This window comes from Durio zibethinus, chromosome 17 (genome assembly GCF_047325235.1).
Source record: "Durio zibethinus cultivar Kanyao isolate XHJ-2024 chromosome 17, ASM4732523v1, whole genome shotgun sequence".
NCBI classification, from domain to species: domain Eukaryota; kingdom Viridiplantae; phylum Streptophyta; class Magnoliopsida; order Malvales; family Malvaceae; genus Durio; species Durio zibethinus.
Window position 1 is genome coordinate 6,642,310 of NC_143178.1, and position 19,690 is coordinate 6,661,999.

Sequence of the window (19,690 nt, forward strand, 5' to 3'; positions counted from 1 at the left end):
ACCATAACAGGATGTGAAGTGTTTTAAAGATGAGAAAATTTAAAATTCGAAGAAAAAGGCGGAGAGACCAATGAATTATTTAAAAGGTCACTTGCGGAGGCTCGGAGCCGAAGCTAACCCCCACCCTCTAAAGCTCCTCCAACCCCAAGCAGCCACGCGCAGTGTGTTTATCACCTCGTCAAGGGACCCACGATGAGCGGCTGTCGCATGCCGCATAGTTAAACTACACGTGGCCGTTTCTAAAACACTGGGCTGTCACGTATCTGCAAAATTGGTGATAGGGTGAGAGTGTTACTGACCTGTGTAATTTAGAGCTTCCCACCCGTGGTCCCCACATCCTCTCACTAAAAAGAAAAAAGAAGTACTGTTATCTTTCTTTCTATTTAAATCCGGTGTTCATCTCCTCAATGAACTACCAAAGGGGCAGGCTATCGCCTTGGTTCTGCTCAATCTTTTTCTTCACCTCTGTTGTTTTCCTCTTTGTTTCTGTTTCTGTTTCTGTTTCTGTCTTTGTCTCCTTTGTTTTTTTTTTTGTTTCTCGCGAATTTTCTTGTTCACTTTTCGCGGTTTATTCGGTGAGTCATGTAATTTCATTTCCTATTTTTGTCGAGTGCATCGAAGTTCGATCTTGGAGAATCCGCACATGATAATGAGATTTTCATAATTGTATATAAAAAATTACAATCTTTTTTAAGGGTTTCGTTTCGTTGAACTGGATTTTGAAGCTCAAACAAGACAAATCTCAAGACTTCAGTTTTTTTCTCGAGAACCAATCAAAGAAATCCTTCGAATTTTAATTTGAAATCCGACCCATATTTAAGATCTCTCTAGATACGGTTGACAGATCTGAATCTGAGAACAAGGTAGACTTTTACTTCGAAATATTCTAATCTCATCCAAAAACAAACTCTTCACAAAAAGTCGTTAATTAAGTGAATTATAATCCAAAGAAAATCGGATTTGAAAAACCTTTTTTGAATAATGTCGTCGGCGTCGACGTCGACGTCTAGCTCTCTTCTTCAACTTCGAAACAACTCTTGTCCTCTTCCTTCACTCAACAAACCCTCCCTTACTCCTCGACTGAATGTCACCTACTCGAGCCGTCGTAAAACTAGAACCGCTCGATGTTCCGTTATGAAAAAGTCCTCGGCGGCTTTGGAGAATAATTTTTTTGGGACTGGATTGGAGAGGTTACACTTATGGCAGTCAGGCGGGCTGGTTCGGTCCCCAAAACTCCGGGTAGTGGTGCGGTCCGCGTTGTCCGGGGTGCCTGAGAAGCCGCTCGGTCTTTATGATCCGTCTTTTGATAAGGATTCGTGTGGGGTCGGGTTTGTAGCTGAGCTATCCGGTGACAGCAGCCGCAAAACTGTACGTATTAGGAGACGTGTATGGTTTAATGTAATTTTCTTTTGTATACGTATATATGTACGTAGTTGATGATGTTTGGGTTTGGTTTTGATTTTTGATGGAATTTATTAGATAACGGATGCTTTAGAGATGTTGATACGGATGTCACATAGAGGGGCTTGCGGATGTGAGACAAATACTGGTGATGGAGCTGGGATTCTTGTGGCGCTTCCTCATGATTTCTATAAGGAGGTTTGTTTCATTTTTTGTGTTAATCGACTTTTTTAGCCTTTTGTGTTTCTTTTAAAGTCAAATTTCTTTTTCCTAAAAAATCATGTTTGGAATTTAATTCTATGGAATAATAAAATTCTTTAAAGGAATATTTTCCATTTCAGATTTCTTTTAACCACTTCCTGAGTGTAGTGGAATAATAAATGATCTATGTCCCTTAACGCCCAGATTTGATTTGTTTTTAAAAATTGTGGAGTAATTATGGGAACAAATGTTGGCTTTTTGAATATTCTTGACTATCTCTGATCAGGTAGCAAAGGATGTTGGGTTTGACTTGCCACCACCAGGGGAATACGCGGTCGGCATGTTCTTTTTGCCCACTTCTGAGAATCGAAGGGAAGAAAGCAAAAATGTATTCACTAAGGTAAATTTCTACACTGAGAGTTCTTTTTATATATTATTAATTAATCTTCAGAACTAGCTAAATGCTATTATGCGTATCTAGGAAGTGTCTACTTTGAATAGCAGCCCTAGTATTCTTGTTTATATTGAACATTAAAAATTTTTTTATCATTTACTTTTTCTAGAGAGCATATTCTTTCCACTTGTCTTTCTTTTTCTAAATATACATGTAATTTTAAAATGCTTCAAAACAACACTATTGAGTATCCTTTCACAATATCTATAATTTATTGTATTTTTCGTCCATGATTGGAACCGAGAACCCTAGTGATTGTCATCTGGCTGCTGCATTCATGTTTGTACAGCTTAATATCAATAGAGATCTTTTGACAACGTTTGTTGATGAAAATTTGGTTGGCTTTTGCAGGTTGCTGAATCTCTTGGGCATAGGGTACTTGGGTGGCGATCTGTACCAACAAATAACTCAGGATTGGGTAATGCTGCTTTGCAGACAGAGCCTGTTATTGAGCAAGTGTTTCTTACTCCCACACCTAAATCAAAGGCTAACTTTGAACAACAGGTAGGTTTTTCTTTATTTTTTTTAACAGTCAAGTGCACATTATCATCAATTTGCTAGAAAAAATAAAGCAAGAATATTTCTGGATTAGAGTAAGAATCTGAAAATGGAGTTTTTCGATGGAAATTAAGTAATAAGAGTAAGTTTCATGACTAGTTGGTTCTATTTGTCAGACTAGATTACTAACACAGTAACTGTTTTACAGATGTACATATTAAGGAGGGTTTCAATGGTTGCTATCCGAGCTGCGTTAAACCTCCAGCATGGTGGTGTTAGGGATTTTTATATTTGTTCTCTTTCCTCAAGGTCTGTGCTTTAGAAAGCTGGTTTGTGTTCTGACAAGAAAATTTACCCAATGATTTTTCACGTGAAGAATATTTACACCTTCATGTGGCTTGTGCAGGACTGTTGTTTATAAGGGACAGTTAAAGCCTGATCAATTGCAAAACTACTATTATGCAGACCTTGGCAATGAAAGGTTTACGAGCTACATGGCCCTGGTAAATGTTTTATCCATTCACTTGCTTTCCTTCTCCGCTAACTCAATACTTCAACAAACAGCATGGATCCACTGGTAACTGAAGAGATGCAAGGTTGAGGGATGACTTCTGAGGCATTGAAGTTTGAATGATCTCATAAGTTCTTCCACTCCCTTTAAAACTATATGAATTTGGATGCTGGATTGGATGCATTGGGTGAGTTGGTAAGAAACCTCATTGCAAGTAAATCATATTTGCAGAAATTTGCTGCAATGCTCTCTATGATCGGTAGTGTGAGGATGAAACGTCTATTTACTGGTGGAAAGGCAATTATGTCTGGTCAGGATAGCTTAGGGTTGTTTAATTTATTTTTTGGCACTGCAGTATACAATTTTTAAAATGCCTTGACCAGAGTTTTGTGTGTGCATTGTCAAACCTGATCCTACATTCCTAGCTGAGTAGAAGAAGTTGTAAATGACAATTGTGATCCTTTTATCGATGCAGATACACTCCCGTTTTTCAACAAATACATTTCCTAGCTGGGATCGTGCCCAACCAATGCGTGTCTTGGGCCATAACGGGGAAATTAATACGCTAAGGGGCAATGTAAACTGGTATGTATCAGAGAAGCTCGCAAATTTTGGATTGATTGGTGTATGAGTATATTTTTACTATTTTTCCCTTTTTCCTAGAATATTAACTTGAGAATATATATTTAAAATTTAAAACTTATATAGAACTTAGAAAAGATCCACCTCTTCACCATAATTGAGCAAATTAATAATTTCATTTCTAGCCTAGTTCTGTATTTTTCAAAGTTTTACATCCCACTGTTTGATTTGTTGTTGGTCACATGCTATCCTTGCTCCTATTTATAGTAACAACTGATGAATAAAATAAATAATGCATGTGAGTGATTTGAGATTTGACTATTTGTGTTTAAAAGCTGTTGTCTTGTTTAACAGGGATATCATGCCATATAATTCTGGGATTTCTGGGATGTGACAATATTTTTTGTTAATTCCATTAAAGTTTTACTCTCTCTTAGTGTAGAGAAGGGGTGTCTACATGTGAAAGAAGTTAGTTTTATGATGATGGTCCATAAGTTGGGTGCTAAATGCACCTTCATTTCGTTAATTTTCTGCTGTTACTTAAGCTTCTTGTGCCTACAAAAGCTAACAAATAGGACAAATGATTTAACTGGCTGATTTAATGAAATGATATATAATATATTTTTTTCCTTTCTGTTTGCATCTTTAATAATGGCTAAAATACAAAAAAAAAAAAAAAACCCTTGAACTATTTCACTTTTCTTAACTAAGCCCTTATACTTTTATTGTACCCAAATAAACCCTTATCTTTTTATTTTTATCTAAATAAGCCCTATTTCAAAAGAAAATTTGATTTATGTTAAGGACTTATTTAGGTACAAATTAAAGGTTAAAGGTTTATTTGGATACAAATTAAAGGATAATGCTTATTTGGCTACAAATTAAAGTTTAAAGGCTTATTTGGGTGCAATAAAAGTATAAGGGCCTAAGTAAAGTGATAAAGTTCTGGAGCTTTTTTGTTATTTTTGGGCGTTGGCTGAATTTCTTGTATTTTATCAGGATGAAGGCACGCGAAGGATTATTAAAGTGCAAGGAGCTTGGTCTATCGAAGAATGAGATGAAAAAGGTCCTGCCAATTGTGGATGCCAGTTCATCTGATTCAGGTAAACTTGTGCATCTCTTGAATGTATTCTTGCATCAAACTTGCATTTTCTTCCCTCTTCCTATTTGAAAATTTTGGATGCCAAACAGATGATATTTGGTGTCCGTTGACTGACATTTATACGATTTTCATTTTCATTCGTTTCTTTGGCTTGCAGGAGCTTTTGATGGTGTCCTTGAGCTTCTGGTTCGAGCTGGTAGAAGTCTTCTGGAAGCAGTTATGATGATGATCCCAGAAGCCTGGCAAAATGATAAAAATATGGATCCTCATCGGAAGGCCTTGTACGAGTATTTCTCAGCTCTAATGGAGCCTTGGGATGGACCTGCTCTTATATCATGTAATTACACTTACTTGTCAAAGGATTTAACTTGATTTTAGCATTTGACTGATGAAAAAGTTAATTGCAGTTACCGATGGTCGCTACCTTGGAGCTACATTGGATCGCAATGGACTCCGTCCTGGTCGGTTTTATGTAACACATAGCAGACGAGTCATCATGGCCAGTGAAGTTGGTGTTGTGGATATTTCACCTGAAGATGTGCTTAGAAAAGGAAGACTAAACCCTGGCATGATGCTTCTGGTAGATTTTCAGAAGCATATTGTTGTTGATGATGAAGCTTTGAAGCAACAATATTCACTTGCTAGGCCTTATGGTGAATGGCTTGAGAGGCAAAAAATTGAACTCAATGACATAGTTGATTCAGTTCTGGAATCAGAGAGGGTCACTCCAGCAATAGCTGGAACTATGCCAGTAAGTGATTCATTTTCTTATTATAATTGTTTCTTGCATCTTCGTCGGTTAGAGTTTTCTTTCTGATCAAATCTCATTGATGTTTAAAACTCTGTGACCTGAAGTCTTCCAATGATGATGAAAACATGGAGAACATGGGAATTCATGGTTTATTGGCTCCATTGAAGGCTTTTGGGTATGTAACTGTTGGTCATGCTCTGCTAGTAACGCAACCACAATGCCTCTATGGAACATTCTGTAATATCCAATTTCTGGTCTTCATGCAGATATACTATTGAGGCTTTGGAGATGCTGCTTCTTCCCATGGCTAAAGACGGTACAGAGGCCCTTGGTTCAATGGGAAATGATACTCCTCTGGCGGTTATGTCCAACCGAGAGAAGCTTACTTTTGAATATTTTAAGCAAATGTTTGCTCAAGTAACCAATCCCCCTATTGACCCTATTCGAGAGAAAATAGTAACATCCATGGAATGCATGATTGGTCCAGAAGGAGATCTAACAGAAACAACAGAAGAGCAATGTCATCGTCTTTCGCTAAAGGGGCCTCTTTTATCAATTGAAGAGACAGAAGCAATTAAAAAGATGAATTACAGAGGTTGGCAAAGTAAAGTTCTTGACATAACTTATTCAAAGGAGCGTGGGAGGAAGGGATTAGAGGAAACTTTGAATAGAATTTGTGCTGAAGCACGAGATGCAATTAAGGAAGGTTATACATTATTGGTGCTTTCTGACAGAGGTACTACATTTTTCCCAACACTTTATAATTAAAACTAGAGTTTTGTTCTGAGCTTTGATTGAAATTTAGGTGGGATGGTACTGCACCTCCTCTATTGCCCCATCCCATCTTTTCCTTTTTATGGATCATGCTTTAAGGTACTAATATCCCCCTCCATTAAATGTGTAGCCTTCTCGTCAAAGCGTGTTGCTGTGAGCTCCCTCTTGGCAGTTGGTGCTGTTCATCACCATCTTGTTAAAAAACTTGAGCGTACGCAAGTGGGATTAATTGTTGAATCTGCAGAGCCACGTGAGGTGCACCATTTCTGCACACTGGTTGGATTTGGTGCAGATGCTATATGCCCATACTTGGCCATAGAGGCCATTTGGAGATTGCAGGTAGATGGGAAGATTCCCCCAAAATCTAGTGGTGAGTTCCACTCAAAGGATGAGCTGGTCAAGAAGTATTTCAAGGCAAGCAACTATGGGATGATGAAGGTTCTTGCCAAAATGGGGATATCTACTTTGGCCTCATACAAGGGTGCTCAGATCTTTGAAGCACTGGGCCTTTCTTCAGAAGTCATTGAGAAGTGCTTTGCAGGAACTCCAAGCAGAGTTGAAGGAGCAACATTTGAGATGCTAGCTCGTGATGCACTTCATTTGCATGAGTTAGCATTTCCTTCTCGGGCTCCCGCTCCTGGAAGTGCTGAAGCTGTAGCACTGCCCAACCCTGGAGATTATCACTGGAGGAAAGGTGGTGAAGTTCACCTGAATGATCCTCTTGCTATTGCAAAGCTGCAAGAAGCTGCCAGTAGTAACAGTGTTGCTGCCTATAAGGAATATGCCAAACGGATTCATGAATTGAACAAAACCTGTAATCTGCGTGGGATGTTGAAGTTCAAAGAGGCAGAGGTGATAATTCCATTGGATGAGGTGGAGCCTGCCAGTGAAATTGTGAAACGGTTTTGTACTGGGGCCATGAGTTATGGATCAATATCATTAGAGGCACACACAACCCTAGCTATTGCTATGAATACAATTGGGGGGAAATCAAATACAGGTTTGTTCTTAGTAAAGTATTTAATGTAGAATGTGCTCGTTTTAATTTCCTATGTCCAACTTTGATCCTAAAAATTGTTTTGAACCTATTGTGAGAGATTTTGCAGTTTTAAGTACTGGACTATTTAGAATATTCTTTCTCAAAGTGCACATAATTGTTGTTCTTTATCTTGTTTATTTATTTTATCTTTTTTCCCTTTATTGGGCGTTCTTGGGGCTTGTCTTTAATCGTGTCCTTCTATTGTTGGTTTTCTTTATTTCATTGTTGGAAAACAAAATTATAATGTTCTTAATTCAAAATTTTCTGAAAGGTGAGGGAGGCGAGCAACCTTCTCGTATGGAAGCTCTTCCTGATGGTTCAAGGAATCCAAAAAGAAGTGCTATCAAGCAGGTTGCCAGTGGGAGATTTGGAGTTTCAAGTTATTACCTTACAAATGCCAATGAACTACAAATAAAGATGGCTCAGGTATTAGTCTATCATATTGTTTATGGTATATGTACCTTTTTTTTTATTGTTTCTGCCATTGCTTGAGTATTTGTATTTAGTGCCTCTATTCCAAGTTCCTCTTGTTTATGGATTTATGTTCATGGCAGATGATGCTGTGTCTGCAAAGCATCTCTGAGTGGCTTTGCATATTTATCTGATAACTACATTTGACATTTGCTGAGGTTAAAATATGAACTGAAGTAAAATTTTCTCTGTAGATTGATTATTCTTTTAACTCAAACATTCTTTTCTACTCAGGGTGCCAAGCCTGGTGAAGGAGGTGAACTTCCAGGTCATAAGGTAATAGGAGATATTGCAGTCACTAGAAACTCTACAGCTGGTGTGGGACTTATCAGTCCACCTCCCCATCATGATATCTATTCAATTGAAGACCTTGCGCAACTAATTCATGATCTCAAGGTAGGAGCATGTACTACTAATTTTTTTTATATATATATTTGAGGCTGTTAGGAATTGAATCCTTATCAATGGAACTAAAAAGCCATAACTTTACCAATAAACTGCACAGCCGTTTGCATGTTCTGCTCTTTTACTTTTTCCTGCTTGCATCATAACTATACATGCTCCTCCAGTAGCCTTTTCTCCTTTCCTTTTCAGAGTTGGTTTATGGTTCTTGCTTCTTAAAATGTAATATTCTACGATGTCAATGTTCTATGATTAGTCTCTTTGACACTCAGTCTTTGGTCTTTTAGAATTCCAATCCATCGGCTCGAATTAGTGTGAAGCTGGTATCTGAAGCTGGAGTGGGAGTAATAGCTAGCGGGGTTGTCAAGGGGCATGCTGACCATGTCTTAATATCTGGTCATGATGGCGGTACTGGAGCCTCAAGATGGACTGGCATAAAAAATGCTGGGCTCCCTTGGGAACTTGGTTTGGCTGAGACCCACCAAACTTTGGTCGCTAATGATCTCCGTGGACGCACGGTTCTGCAGACCGATGGCCAACTTAAAACAGGTAGAGATGTGGCCATTGCTGCACTTCTTGGTGCCGAAGAGTTTGGCTTCAGCACTGCCCCTCTCATAACTCTCGGTTGTATCATGATGCGAAAATGCCACAAGAACACCTGCCCTGTGGGCATTGCTACTCAAGATCCTGTTCTTAGAGAAAAATTTGCTGGAGAACCTGAACATGTTATTAACTTTTTCTTTATGCTAGCTGAGGAGGTCAGGGAGATAATGTCTCAGCTTGGTTTCCGAACACTTAATGAGATGGTTGGTCGTTCAGATATGCTTGAAGTTGATAAGGAAGTCCTTAGTAATAATGAGAAGCTTCAGAATATTGACCTATCCTTGCTTCTCAGACCTGCTGCTGACATTCGCCCTGAAGCTGCTCAATGTTGTATTCAAAAACAGGATCATGGCTTAGATATGGCTTTGGACCAAAAACTCATTAAGCTATCTAAAGCTGCTCTAGAGAAAGGTCTTCCTGTATACATTGAAACACCTATATACAATGTGAACCGTGCAGTTGGAACAATGCTTAGCCATGAAGTAACTAAGCGCTACCACCTGGCTGGGCTTCCAGCTGGTACGATTCATATCAAACTCTCAGGAAGCGCAGGGCAGAGCCTGGGAGCTTTCCTATGCCCTGGCATCATGCTGGAGCTTGAAGGTGATAGCAATGACTATGTTGGCAAAGGATTATCAGGTGGCAAAATTGTAGTTTATCCTCCAAAAGGAAGCCGGTTTGATCCCAAGGAAAACATAGTAATTGGTAATGTGGCTCTCTATGGAGCCACCTCTGGGGAAGCATATTTCAATGGAATGGCCGCAGAAAGATTTTGTGTTCGTAATTCGGGTGCCAAAGCAGTTGTAGAAGGTGTTGGCGATCATGGTTGTGAGTACATGACGGGTGGGACTGTTGTTGTGCTGGGAAAAACTGGGCGGAATTTTGCTGCAGGAATGAGTGGTGGTATTGCTTATGTCTTTGATGTGGATGGGAAATTTCAATCTCGATGCAATCCTGAGCTGGTAGACCTTGATAAGGTTGAAGAAGAAGAGGATATTTTGACACTTAAAATGATGATTCAGCAACATCAGCGTCGTACAAACAGCCAGTTAGCCAGAGAAGTACTTGCCAACTTTGAGAATCTTCTGCCCAAATTCATTAAAGTCTTCCCCAGGGATTACAAGCGTGTTCTAGCAAGGATGAAAGATGAGGAAGCCTCTAAGGAGGCATTTGAGCCTGCTGCAAAAGAAGCTGAGGATCAAGATGAGGCAGAGTTGATGGAAAAAGATGCTTTTGAAGAGCTTAAAAAGTTGGCCGCTGCCTCTTTGAATGAGAAATCAAGTCAGGTATGTAGTATTTGTTATTATTAAGTCTCTTATATTTCTTTCCAAAGGTCTATGCTTCTGCCTCTCTGTTAAACTTCTGTTTCTCTCTTTTCTTTTGGATTTTTCTCATTAAAATTTGTGTTGCAAGGTAAACTAGCCTTCTTCCTCTTTTATTCTTTTCCCTTTATTTTGGATTTCTTTTATTGAACTTTTGTGTTTAACTCATCCCCACAAATCTTTAATTTGCTTAACTTACATCACACCTTGTGTATTGCTCCCCATTACTTTCTGTTGTTTGGTTGCCATCTTCATCATACTTCCTAGTGTTGTCATGCACCATTTGTTTGAGATCTAATTTCTTTTTTGGAATTTGTAGAAGGTACAGGCTGAACCAGTTAAGAGACCTACTCGGGTTTCGGGCGCTGTTAAACATCGTGGTTTTATTGCTTATGAACGTGAAGGTGTTCAATATAGGGATCCTAATGTTCGGATGAATGATTGGAATGAAGTCATGGAGGAATCAAAACCTAGCCCACTTTTGAAGACGCAGTCTGCTCGCTGCATGGACTGTGGTACTCCTTTCTGCCATCAGGTATTGCTTACTGTTTTTATTCATCTTTTGTCATTTTTGATACACAAATCGCAACTTAAATCTAAGATCTCTTTTATATTCATAAATGCAGGAGAACTCTGGATGCCCTCTTGGAAACAAAATACCTGAATTCAATGAGCTAGTGTACCAAAATAGGTGGCGCGAAGCACTGGATCGTCTACTAGAGACAAATAACTTTCCAGAGTTCACTGGCCGAGTGTGCCCTGCACCATGTGAAGGGTCTTGCGTTCTGGGTATCATTGAGAATCCTGTGTCCATCAAAAGCATTGAATGTGCTATCATAGACAGGGCATTTGAGGAAGGGTGGATGGTGCCACGACCACCCCTCAAGAGAACAGGGTATGTCTTGTTATCCTCTATATCTGACTAGAGGGCTAAGTTATTTCCATTAATGGTCCTCACATTTAAAAATTAGTTCCTTGGTTAGGGGTTCAAGTAAAGTTTACAATCTTGTGGCATGATTCAATTGAGATGCCTTTGCTTCTTTGAAGCTTAATATATTTTAGAAGTTTAAAGCACATTCACTAAGAAGTATAACTTGACATATGCTTATGACCACAGCAAAAACATTGCTATTGTTGGAGGTGGACCAGCTGGCTTGGCTGCTGCTGATCAGCTAAATAGAATGGGTCACTCAGTGACTGTGTACGAGCGTGCTGATAGAATTGGAGGGCTTATGATGTATGGAGTCCCTAACATGAAGGCTGACAAGGTGAATGTAGTTCAGCGGCGGGTTAACCTTATGGCTGATGAAGGAGTTAAATTTGTGGTCAATGCAAATGTTGGAATTGATCCTTCCTACTCCCTTGACCGGCTACGAGAGGATAATGATGCCATTGTTTTGGCTGTTGGAGCCACAAAACCCAGGTAAATCTTAGTGGAGAGAAGGATGTTTATTGTTGATAATCCTTTCGCTAATCATTTTTTAACAATCAGATGATGGTTGGTTAGCCAGAAAGGAAAATACCAGTAATATTTAGATAATCCTTTTGCTAATCATTTTTTAACAGTACTTGATATTCATTATAACATGGTTGAATAATTGATTGCTTTTATCTGCTTGATGCAGGGACCTTCCTGTTCCGGGACGACAGTTATCTGGTGTTCGTTTTGCAATGGAATTCCTTCATGCAAATACTAAAAGCTTGCTTGATAGTGGTCTCCAGGATGGTAGCTATATATCTGCTAAGGGCAAGAAAGTAGTGGTCATTGGTGGAGGTGACACTGGGACAGATTGCATAGGGACATCTATCCGCCATGGATGTAGTAGCATTGTAAATCTCGAGTTACTTCCTCAGCCACCACCAAGTAGAGCACCTGGCAATCCCTGGCCACAGGTTTGATAGTTTTATCCTTTGTTCCTGTACGATTTTATGTTGTAGCTTACAATATGTGAAGTGAAAGGAAATAGAATATAGGCTCTTATTGGACTATTTGTCATGATAAAAGTTGTCGTTTATTTTAATTTTCATTTCACTTTCCTTTTTCTTGTTCCTTTATATAACCAAAAAAGCATTAAGACAGTAAAACCCTTTTTTTTTTTTTTAGATATCTGCTTACTTTTGGCATTGGAACTAACTGTGACCTTTTTCCATGTAATTTAAATTATAAGATGGAAGTTCGGTTAGGGATTGTACATATAATAGCTGAGACTTTACTTGGAATATTTAATGGTCTAGACATCTTATGCGACTGTTTCCACTTTTTTTGGAATTGTAGTGGCCTCGCATATTCCGTGTAGACTATGGGCACCAAGAAGCTGCTGCCAAATTTGGAAAAGACCCAAGATCTTATGAGGTTTTGACTAAGAGGTTTGTGGGAGATGAGAATGGAGCTGTGAAAGGACTTGAGGTGGTACGTGTGCATTGGGAAAAGGATGCTAGTGGGAAGTTTCAATTCAAGGAAGTTGAGGGCTCTGAGGATATAATCGAGGCTGACCTAATCCTGCTAGCGATGGGTTTCCTTGGGCCTGAGTCGGTGAGCATTGTGATCACTCCCTTTTTATAATTCTTTTGTGGCAATCAGGTTTTAATGCCCTCTCTAGTGATACCTGAATGCTAGTTGATGCTTTGGTTGTTAATTTGCTTTAATTTGGGCAGCTCAAGTCATTTGTAAATGGCGTATAAGTTTTTTGAAAGGCATAAGAAGTTTGATTAATGAGTAGTTTAAGTACAAACTTAAAGAAAATGATAGCCCAATAAAAATAAAAGAACCTCAAACTTGGCAACCCAATTCTTACAAATTATCTAACTTAAACCCCTATATGATTAAATAAGAAACAAAACCAACTAAAAACTTAAGCTACAGCACAAAACGAACAACTAATTGAAGTGAAGATCAGTTACTTGATTTTGTTTTTGTTATAACCTGATACAATTCTTTGAGTTCATTTAAGATATGTTGCATGGTTTGAGCTTTTCTCATCAGTTCTTGTGCTCTTTAATTTAACAGGTAGTGGCAGAGAAGTTAGGTGTGGAGCAAGACAACAGATCAAACTTTAAGGCAGAGTATGGCCGCTTTGCGACCAATGTGAATGGTGTCTTTGCAGCTGGAGATTGTCGACGAGGTCAGTCATTGGTTGTGTGGGCAATCTCAGAGGGAAGGCAAGCTGCTGCACAAGTTGACAAATACCTAACTAAGGAAGACAAAGACACGACCGTTGATGGTGGGAGCCAAGATCTCGTCAAGAGACATCAAGACCTTGCCCAAAGACAGCAAACAGTCATGACATAGGTGATCTTGATTGTTATTGTTTGTGACAATGTGCTGAAAAAGGAATATCAAGCTGATACAAAATAGAGAAAGAGTTTCCAAAGGGAGTTGTCACATGGATAACCACTGCAGGAAATTAAGAATCATCTTGTGGATAACCACCAAGGAACCCATAGTCAGCAACTAAGGGCCTGAAAAGGTTTAGTAGGATAAAGGACTTGCAGACGGTTGAGCAAAATCAGTAGACATCTTCAATGGGGCTGGCATAGGTTGGGGGATATTATTTCTTTCATTTTGTATCATCTTTGTTTATAGTTTTTACTCAGCTTGTTTTAAGGTTATCTCTCATCTCATGTTGTCATAAAGGAATAATGTACAGTTCTGTTTCTTAATGGTTGATTGAGAAAAAGAAATGGGGTGATTTTTTTATTAACATATTAATTATGTTCTTTGAGATTGGATTTCCCTTTTCCTGAAGAGAAAATTCAGTAAACACCTGCAATTTGTTCAGTTCTACTAAAAATTGAAAGAAGCCTATGAGTGGTACTTCATATTTGCTGAAAAGGGGTAAATGGATAAGTGAGAACCATGAGAAGATCAAATATAATTAAAACAGAATGACTGATCCTACATAATATTCCATTGAGAATGAACTCTCACCCATATCAGTTCTTAAAGATCAATGGAAGATCTTTTAAACCTTGGCTAACAATTCTTTTACACATTTGTTACGTTCTGAAAACTAGGATCACAGCACAGCAAATAAAAATAGTAGACGAGAAGTTTGACTGCATGCTTGATGAAGGCTTCTCAGCCGAAAAGTTAGAAGCAGCTGCCTAACTGCAAGGTGATGGAATGGAAGGAAAACACATTAGAATCAGCTCCATTTGTTTATTATGAGCATTTAGAAATATTTTCTCCCTAAACCCTCGAAGGTTAGTTCAGTTGATTCATGTAATCATTCTTAAGAGGTGACATTCAATAGGTCTAAAGTTCAGATCCCAACACTTCCAATTTTTTCTCCTATTCCCTAAGTGTAACCACCAATGTAAAGAAATATATAAATATAAATATAAATATATATATATATATCTATTTTCCCTTTTACAAAAGTATCTTGTTTCCATAGATGCATCAACGAAAGTATTTTTTAAGCCCGCCATTTTGGAGAGCTCACAATTGTAACATCCCAAGGGATTAGCTACCAATATTCCAATCTAAGACTCTGCATTTGCGATGATAGACTTTTAGAAAGATCATTTTACTCACCAGAATATCCTCTATTTCCCTCTCAGAGACAGGTGTACGTTTTGGCAGAAGAGATGCTTTTCCTCCCACAGCAGTGTTGATGGGCGGAGCAGGAACGTCTGACCTTGACCTAGCAATGAAGCTATCAATGATGTCTCTATCTTTGCGTGCTGTTTTCCTTTCAGAAAAAGAAACTAGACAGCAGAAACTTGAAACGGTTTGGAATATAAACGGCAACTTGAAGACAAAATGGAAGTAACTACAGACAAGGCTTTAAAATCCTGATTCTCATCCTGTTTAGCCGACTAAGAAACAGAGCAAAGCTCATGCCAATGTGGTTTGAAATATATGTCTGCGGTTGACAGTTAATGACTAGAAACTAGAATCCACGAAATGGAGTTAATTGTAGATTTGTAGTTCATTCAAGGGCTTTCTCAGGTTCTTATATTAGTATATTCTAGGTTCATCATCAATTAAAATATAGATAACTCTCAAATCAAAATTTACACGAAAAATGAGGTTTCAGTGGATAATTACTAGAACTTTGGATATATAATTCGTGGTCAAAGAAGCTACTTCACTGAAACTCCTTCACATGACAAATTGATCATCAATGATCTCTATTGTGTAAATTAGTATAATAGACATTTTATGGTGGATAAGGATAACCAAGTTGCTGATTTTGGAACACAAGGTAAAAAACGAAACTCAATTTCAAGTAGCAAGCATCACAACAGATTGAAAACCAGAGACAAGACGATGAACCCAAAATATAAAAGGTAAAAGATAAAAAAGAAAGAGTAATAACCTGAAGCAGAAGGTTTCGTGTGTCTTTCAGGGAATTTAATTCGTGGAATTCTCTTCAGTGCCTGCTCCGCTCCCATCTCCCACCCTTCACTTCAGCTTTTTTTCTCTGCTCGGCCTCTGGTTGTCCGAAGTTTGGAAGTTGGAATAATTATTGTCAACTTGTATTGTTACTTTTTATTTGTTCTTGACCGGGTGAAGTCACCTTCCTTTTTATTAGTAATAAATAAATTATTGTTTTTCAACATTTACTGTACTTATTTGTCGAGCTTACGAAAATTTTGGGCATTTAACACCGCTGTTCGCTTTTTTGCTCTTTTTAAAGAAGACAAAAGGTAACGCACACTGAATAAAAGTGTTAGATCAAGGATTGAAGACAATCCAGTCCTCCGGGCAGGGACTGGATTCTGCTGCAAAATACTCTTTACGAGACAAACTATTGTCCTAAGAACTCAAAATAAAGCTGCAAAATTTTTCGTTATTTTTAATCCTTTTTTAACTTACTATTCTTTGGCTTCAGGGTTTAGAATTGAATTGCAATTTGGGCCAACTGCAATTTTCTTTCGGCCTGAACCCCGTTTTCTAGTTTACACGTTGCAATTTTTTAGAATCAGAAAGTGGCTGCAGCAGCATTAAACACCAACACGACTCCTTGCTGAATTCCCAACTCTTGCTTTTTGAATCATTCTTTTCTTTGTTCCACACTTTCCACTTCCCAGGTATCTAAATAAGCAACAATGGCAAGAGCAGCCTGAGCCGTCTGTTCTGGTCAATCTAGGGGCTCTCCATCCCCAAACCGTCTTTTACTAGTTTCAGATCAGAGTAGGTGACTCGGTCCGCTTCCAACTCGGCCAGTCGGTTCGTATGCTCCTTTGATAAGCAACCTCAATTGAACCACGAAGAAACAGTCAACGTGAAAAAGCGGAAAGCTGTGAAGGAGAATCTTGAACCTGAGAATAAAGAAGAAGATGAAGATGGGGATTATGTGAATAAAAAGACGGGGCAAGTCGGCGGGCCAAAAGGCCATGAGCCCGCTCTCTACGGTGATTGGGAACGCAATGGTCGCTGCTACGACTTCTGATTCTTTTTTTTTTTTAATTTCCTTCTAATTTTTATATTAAGAATGTAAAACTGAAGTCATTTTATGATGGGGATTTCTTGAAAGAAAAAATTATATTTGTTTAACTTGGGGGCTGATTTTGCTTTTTTTATTTTTCAAAAATGGGTTATGTTTCTTTTAATATTTAAAGTCAATTTTCAGCTGCCTAAGGTGTTCATGCTTATTGATATACAATAATTTGTTTCTTTTATTTTATTTTTTTTTAAGTCAAGATGATGAATTTCCAATGACTGTTTTCCAGCAGTTTCACACTTTTAATTTTGAGGTCACGAGTTTGATACATTTCTGAAAGTAAAAGTAATACATGGAAAAACATGTCGGCTATGTTCCACCTTCGCTCAAAATCCATAGTCAATTTCCAATTGCCTCCTTAACTCCTCCCCCCCCCCCCCCCCCCCCCTTTTTTTCTTTTTTATGATCAGCTCAAGATCTCAACTGTGCTCTTCGTTTAATTGCTTCAAACAAGCAGTAGCGTTGGTTGACTTGCCTATAAAATACTCCATGACTAAGTCTTTTCAAATGACATCAAGTGGAGCGCTGTTCCATTTTGAGGTTTTCATATTAACGGCCTTGAAAAGCTTAGAGACCATAAATTCTGACATTAAATCATATTCTACCCATATATTGGTGTGGTTGTAGCTTTTCATTCCAAGCATCAACATGGACATTCTCGAACTCTTCTTTATCTTCTTCTTTTGCTCCTCCTTACAAGCTGCAACTAGCACAGATACATGCATAAAAGCCGTCTGTCACCGCACTGAACCAGTAATTCGATTCCCTTTTCGGATTGAAGGCCGGCAACCAGAGTCTTGTGGCTATCCAGGTTTTGATTTATCTTGTGATCGTAACTCAAGCCAAACGTTACTCGAGCTGCCTTACTCTGGAAAATTCGGTGTTAAAGGGATTGACTATGCTGCACAAGAAATATTGATCAATGATCCCAACGACTGCCTTCCTCAAAGAATTCTTTCGCTTAACCTTTCTGGTTCTCCATTTACCGCAGTTTATTATCAAGATTTTACATTCTTCAATTGCTCCTTAGACTATTTGAGGTATGGGTTAAATCGAATTGCTTGCCTTAGTGGTGGTAACTACACAATTTTTGCTACTTCGTCAACAAGAGTGGTTAGTTCTTTGTCATTGTCCTGCCAACGAGTTGCAACTGTTCCATCCCTGTTGAGTGGCCTTTTTATGAACAAATGTTGTCATCAAAGCTCAGCGACAATCTCTGGCTAACGTGGAACAAACCCAAGTGCCGAAAGTGTGAATCAAGGGGCGGCAAATGTGTGCTAAAGGCCAATTCAACTCATGAAATTATTTGTTCAAGCGTTCCCGGACAAGGTAACTTTCTTGCTGCTCTGTTTTTGAAGTGTGAATTCTCGAGAAAGTCAGGTGGTTCCTTATATTTATGATCGACATAGAATCTTTCTGAATGAACTTCCATGTCGCCGTACTGGAACAAAAAATAATACTGATTGATTGCAGCAAATGAAAGTAACCTGAATTAACTTTAGTTAGGCCAATGTTAATGTCATATAAATGACATTTCCGGTTTAGGGCAATCTTCAAGGTAAGCGTTGACTAAATAATAGTAATAATATTGACCTGTGAAAGGTTCGAAGTGCTCTTTGCCAGAATTGCGCTCGACGCTTTCCATACTATAATTATTACTTTTTGATCTCGTTAACTTATGAAATTATACCGAAAGGCCAATGGTTTGATCGTTGATTTTATCAAACATTCGATGCCTTCAAATACTTAGAACAATGCCCCGGAGAAGTAGTTATTATACACAAGTTCATGTTCCATGTCAGAAAAGTCTCTCTGTAGCAAGATGCCATTGGGTCCAGTTACAGTTACACTTTTTTTTTTCATTACCAGCTTTTTTTTAAAGTATTTTACCAATTTTTTCTTGCATGCTATTAATGTCGGATCAGCGGCTCATGCTCACGGTTTGTGCTGCTTTTATGGGTTCTATAGAAGCTGAGCCCAATAAGAAAACCAGATCTTCTGGTAGGAGAGCTTTGAAGTCTATTTACATCCTGATATGGGCTTGGCCCCAGCTATTTCATCTCTCTTTTTCGCTTTTCCATGGAAAGTAGAATTAGATTGCCATCAAAATTTTGTTGGATATCATTTACTCTAAGGCTGAAACTCCATTATCAGGTATTCTACTGAGTGCTCGCTATGCAAGCACAGTTGGCGCCGGAGTACCTACTCTCTTATGTATCTTAGGTCTACTATGCTTCCTTTGTGGCAAGGTCAAGTCCTACGCCGTAAGACACCACCCTACCCCAGAGCTCAATTCAACGGTCGCTCCACAGGCCACAACTGTAGGTGGCCTCGATGGTCCAACTATAGAATCGTATCCAAAAATAGTGGCAGGTGAGAGCAGGCCCCACCCGAAGCCCGATGACAACACTCGCCCAATATGCTTGTCTGAATACTGGCCCAAGGAGACTCTCAAGAGCATACCCCAATGCCAACATTGTTTCCATGCAGATTGCATTGACGAATGGCTTGGAATGAATGGTACGTGCCCCATTTGCAGGAATTCCCCAGGAAGGTTATCTTGACCAGTTCAGGATTCATGATATTTCCATTTTGCTAATGTTAAAATCCTTCTACTATTTTTGCTCCGAAAAGGCTAAAACTTTTGTAGATAACATTGTTTTGCAACTACTAGTTTAGTGTCTGCAGTTCTGATTGAAACTTGAATGCTTTTTGTTATTTTATTCTTTGAAAGTGATACTAAACCATCAAAGTTTTTAATAAATATTTTGTAATAAAAAATTACATGGAAAATGCTTTCTCCTGTTAATGGATACCTAGCTATATTTATTATTATGTTAATTAAATTATTATTTTAAAAAAAAATTCAATTTATAGCACCTTTCATACTCAATTAGGAAAAAATACATTAATAATATATTTTTTAAAAAATATTATTTAAACAATTGTCTATTTGCAGTTGTTAATATTTTCCTAATAAGTTTGTATCTAAAATATTGTTAGTGAATCCAAGCCCCTTGTTTGTTGATTAATATTTAATTTATCAATATAATTACTTATACCAGTTATAAAAATTTCAACTAAGTTAGTGTTATGCGATAAATGGCATAAATTCAATTAAAAATAC

General features: G+C 38.3%; 2 protein-coding genes and 2 pseudogenes across 5 annotated transcripts; 3 read left to right on the forward strand and 1 right to left on the reverse strand.

The window, feature by feature from the left end:
• The first annotated feature begins 414 nt into the window (after positions 1-414).
• On the forward strand, positions 415-13,814 carry LOC111280486 (glutamate synthase [NADH], amyloplastic-like). 2 transcript variants are annotated; one of them, XM_022867940.2, is made up of 22 exons: positions 415-1,368; positions 1,480-1,599; positions 1,889-2,002; positions 2,408-2,560; positions 2,763-2,863; positions 2,961-3,057; positions 3,541-3,650; positions 4,647-4,750; positions 4,907-5,086; positions 5,157-5,500; positions 5,605-5,675; positions 5,767-6,236; positions 6,405-7,274; positions 7,585-7,739; positions 8,019-8,180; positions 8,474-10,075; positions 10,431-10,646; positions 10,738-11,006; positions 11,229-11,534; positions 11,737-12,004; positions 12,387-12,644; positions 13,119-13,814. In XM_022867940.2, exons 1-22 carry the CDS (start codon positions 982-984, stop codon positions 13,398-13,400), a joined length of 6,639 nt encoding a protein of 2,212 aa, XP_022723675.2. In that variant the 5' UTR covers positions 415-981; the 3' UTR covers positions 13,401-13,814. The 2 variants fall into 2 exon arrangements, with proteins under 2 accessions (XP_022723675.2, XP_022723684.2); XM_022867949.2 differs by lacking the exons at positions 415-1,368; positions 1,480-1,599; positions 1,889-2,002; positions 2,408-2,560; positions 2,763-2,863 and adding an exon at positions 3,119-3,260 and having other exon boundaries at positions 3,019-3,035.
• A 141-nt stretch (positions 13,815-13,955) lies between these two features.
• LOC149513991 (uncharacterized) lies at positions 13,956-15,653 on the reverse strand. 2 transcript variants are annotated; one of them, XM_089746335.1, is made up of 3 exons: positions 15,436-15,653; positions 14,649-14,797; positions 13,956-14,219 (listed from the first exon to the last, which is right to left on the reverse strand). In XM_089746335.1, the coding sequence occupies exons 1-3, from the start codon at positions 15,509-15,511 to the stop codon at positions 14,202-14,204; spliced, it is 243 nt and encodes an 80-aa protein (XP_089602461.1). In that variant the 5' UTR covers positions 15,512-15,653; the 3' UTR covers positions 13,956-14,201. The 2 variants fall into 2 exon arrangements, with proteins under 2 accessions (XP_089602461.1, XP_089602460.1); XM_089746334.1 differs by having other exon boundaries at positions 14,649-14,821.
• A 505-nt stretch (positions 15,654-16,158) lies between these two features.
• LOC149513992 (uncharacterized) lies at positions 16,159-16,652 on the forward strand (annotated as a pseudogene).
• A 377-nt stretch (positions 16,653-17,029) lies between these two features.
• Positions 17,030-19,263, forward strand: LOC111280524 (putative RING-H2 finger protein ATL21B; annotated as a pseudogene). The gene is made up of 2 exons (XR_016329141.1): positions 17,030-17,892; positions 18,718-19,263. The product of XR_016329141.1 is annotated as a putative RING-H2 finger protein ATL21B (transcript).
• Positions 19,264-19,690: the final 427 nt, after the last annotated feature.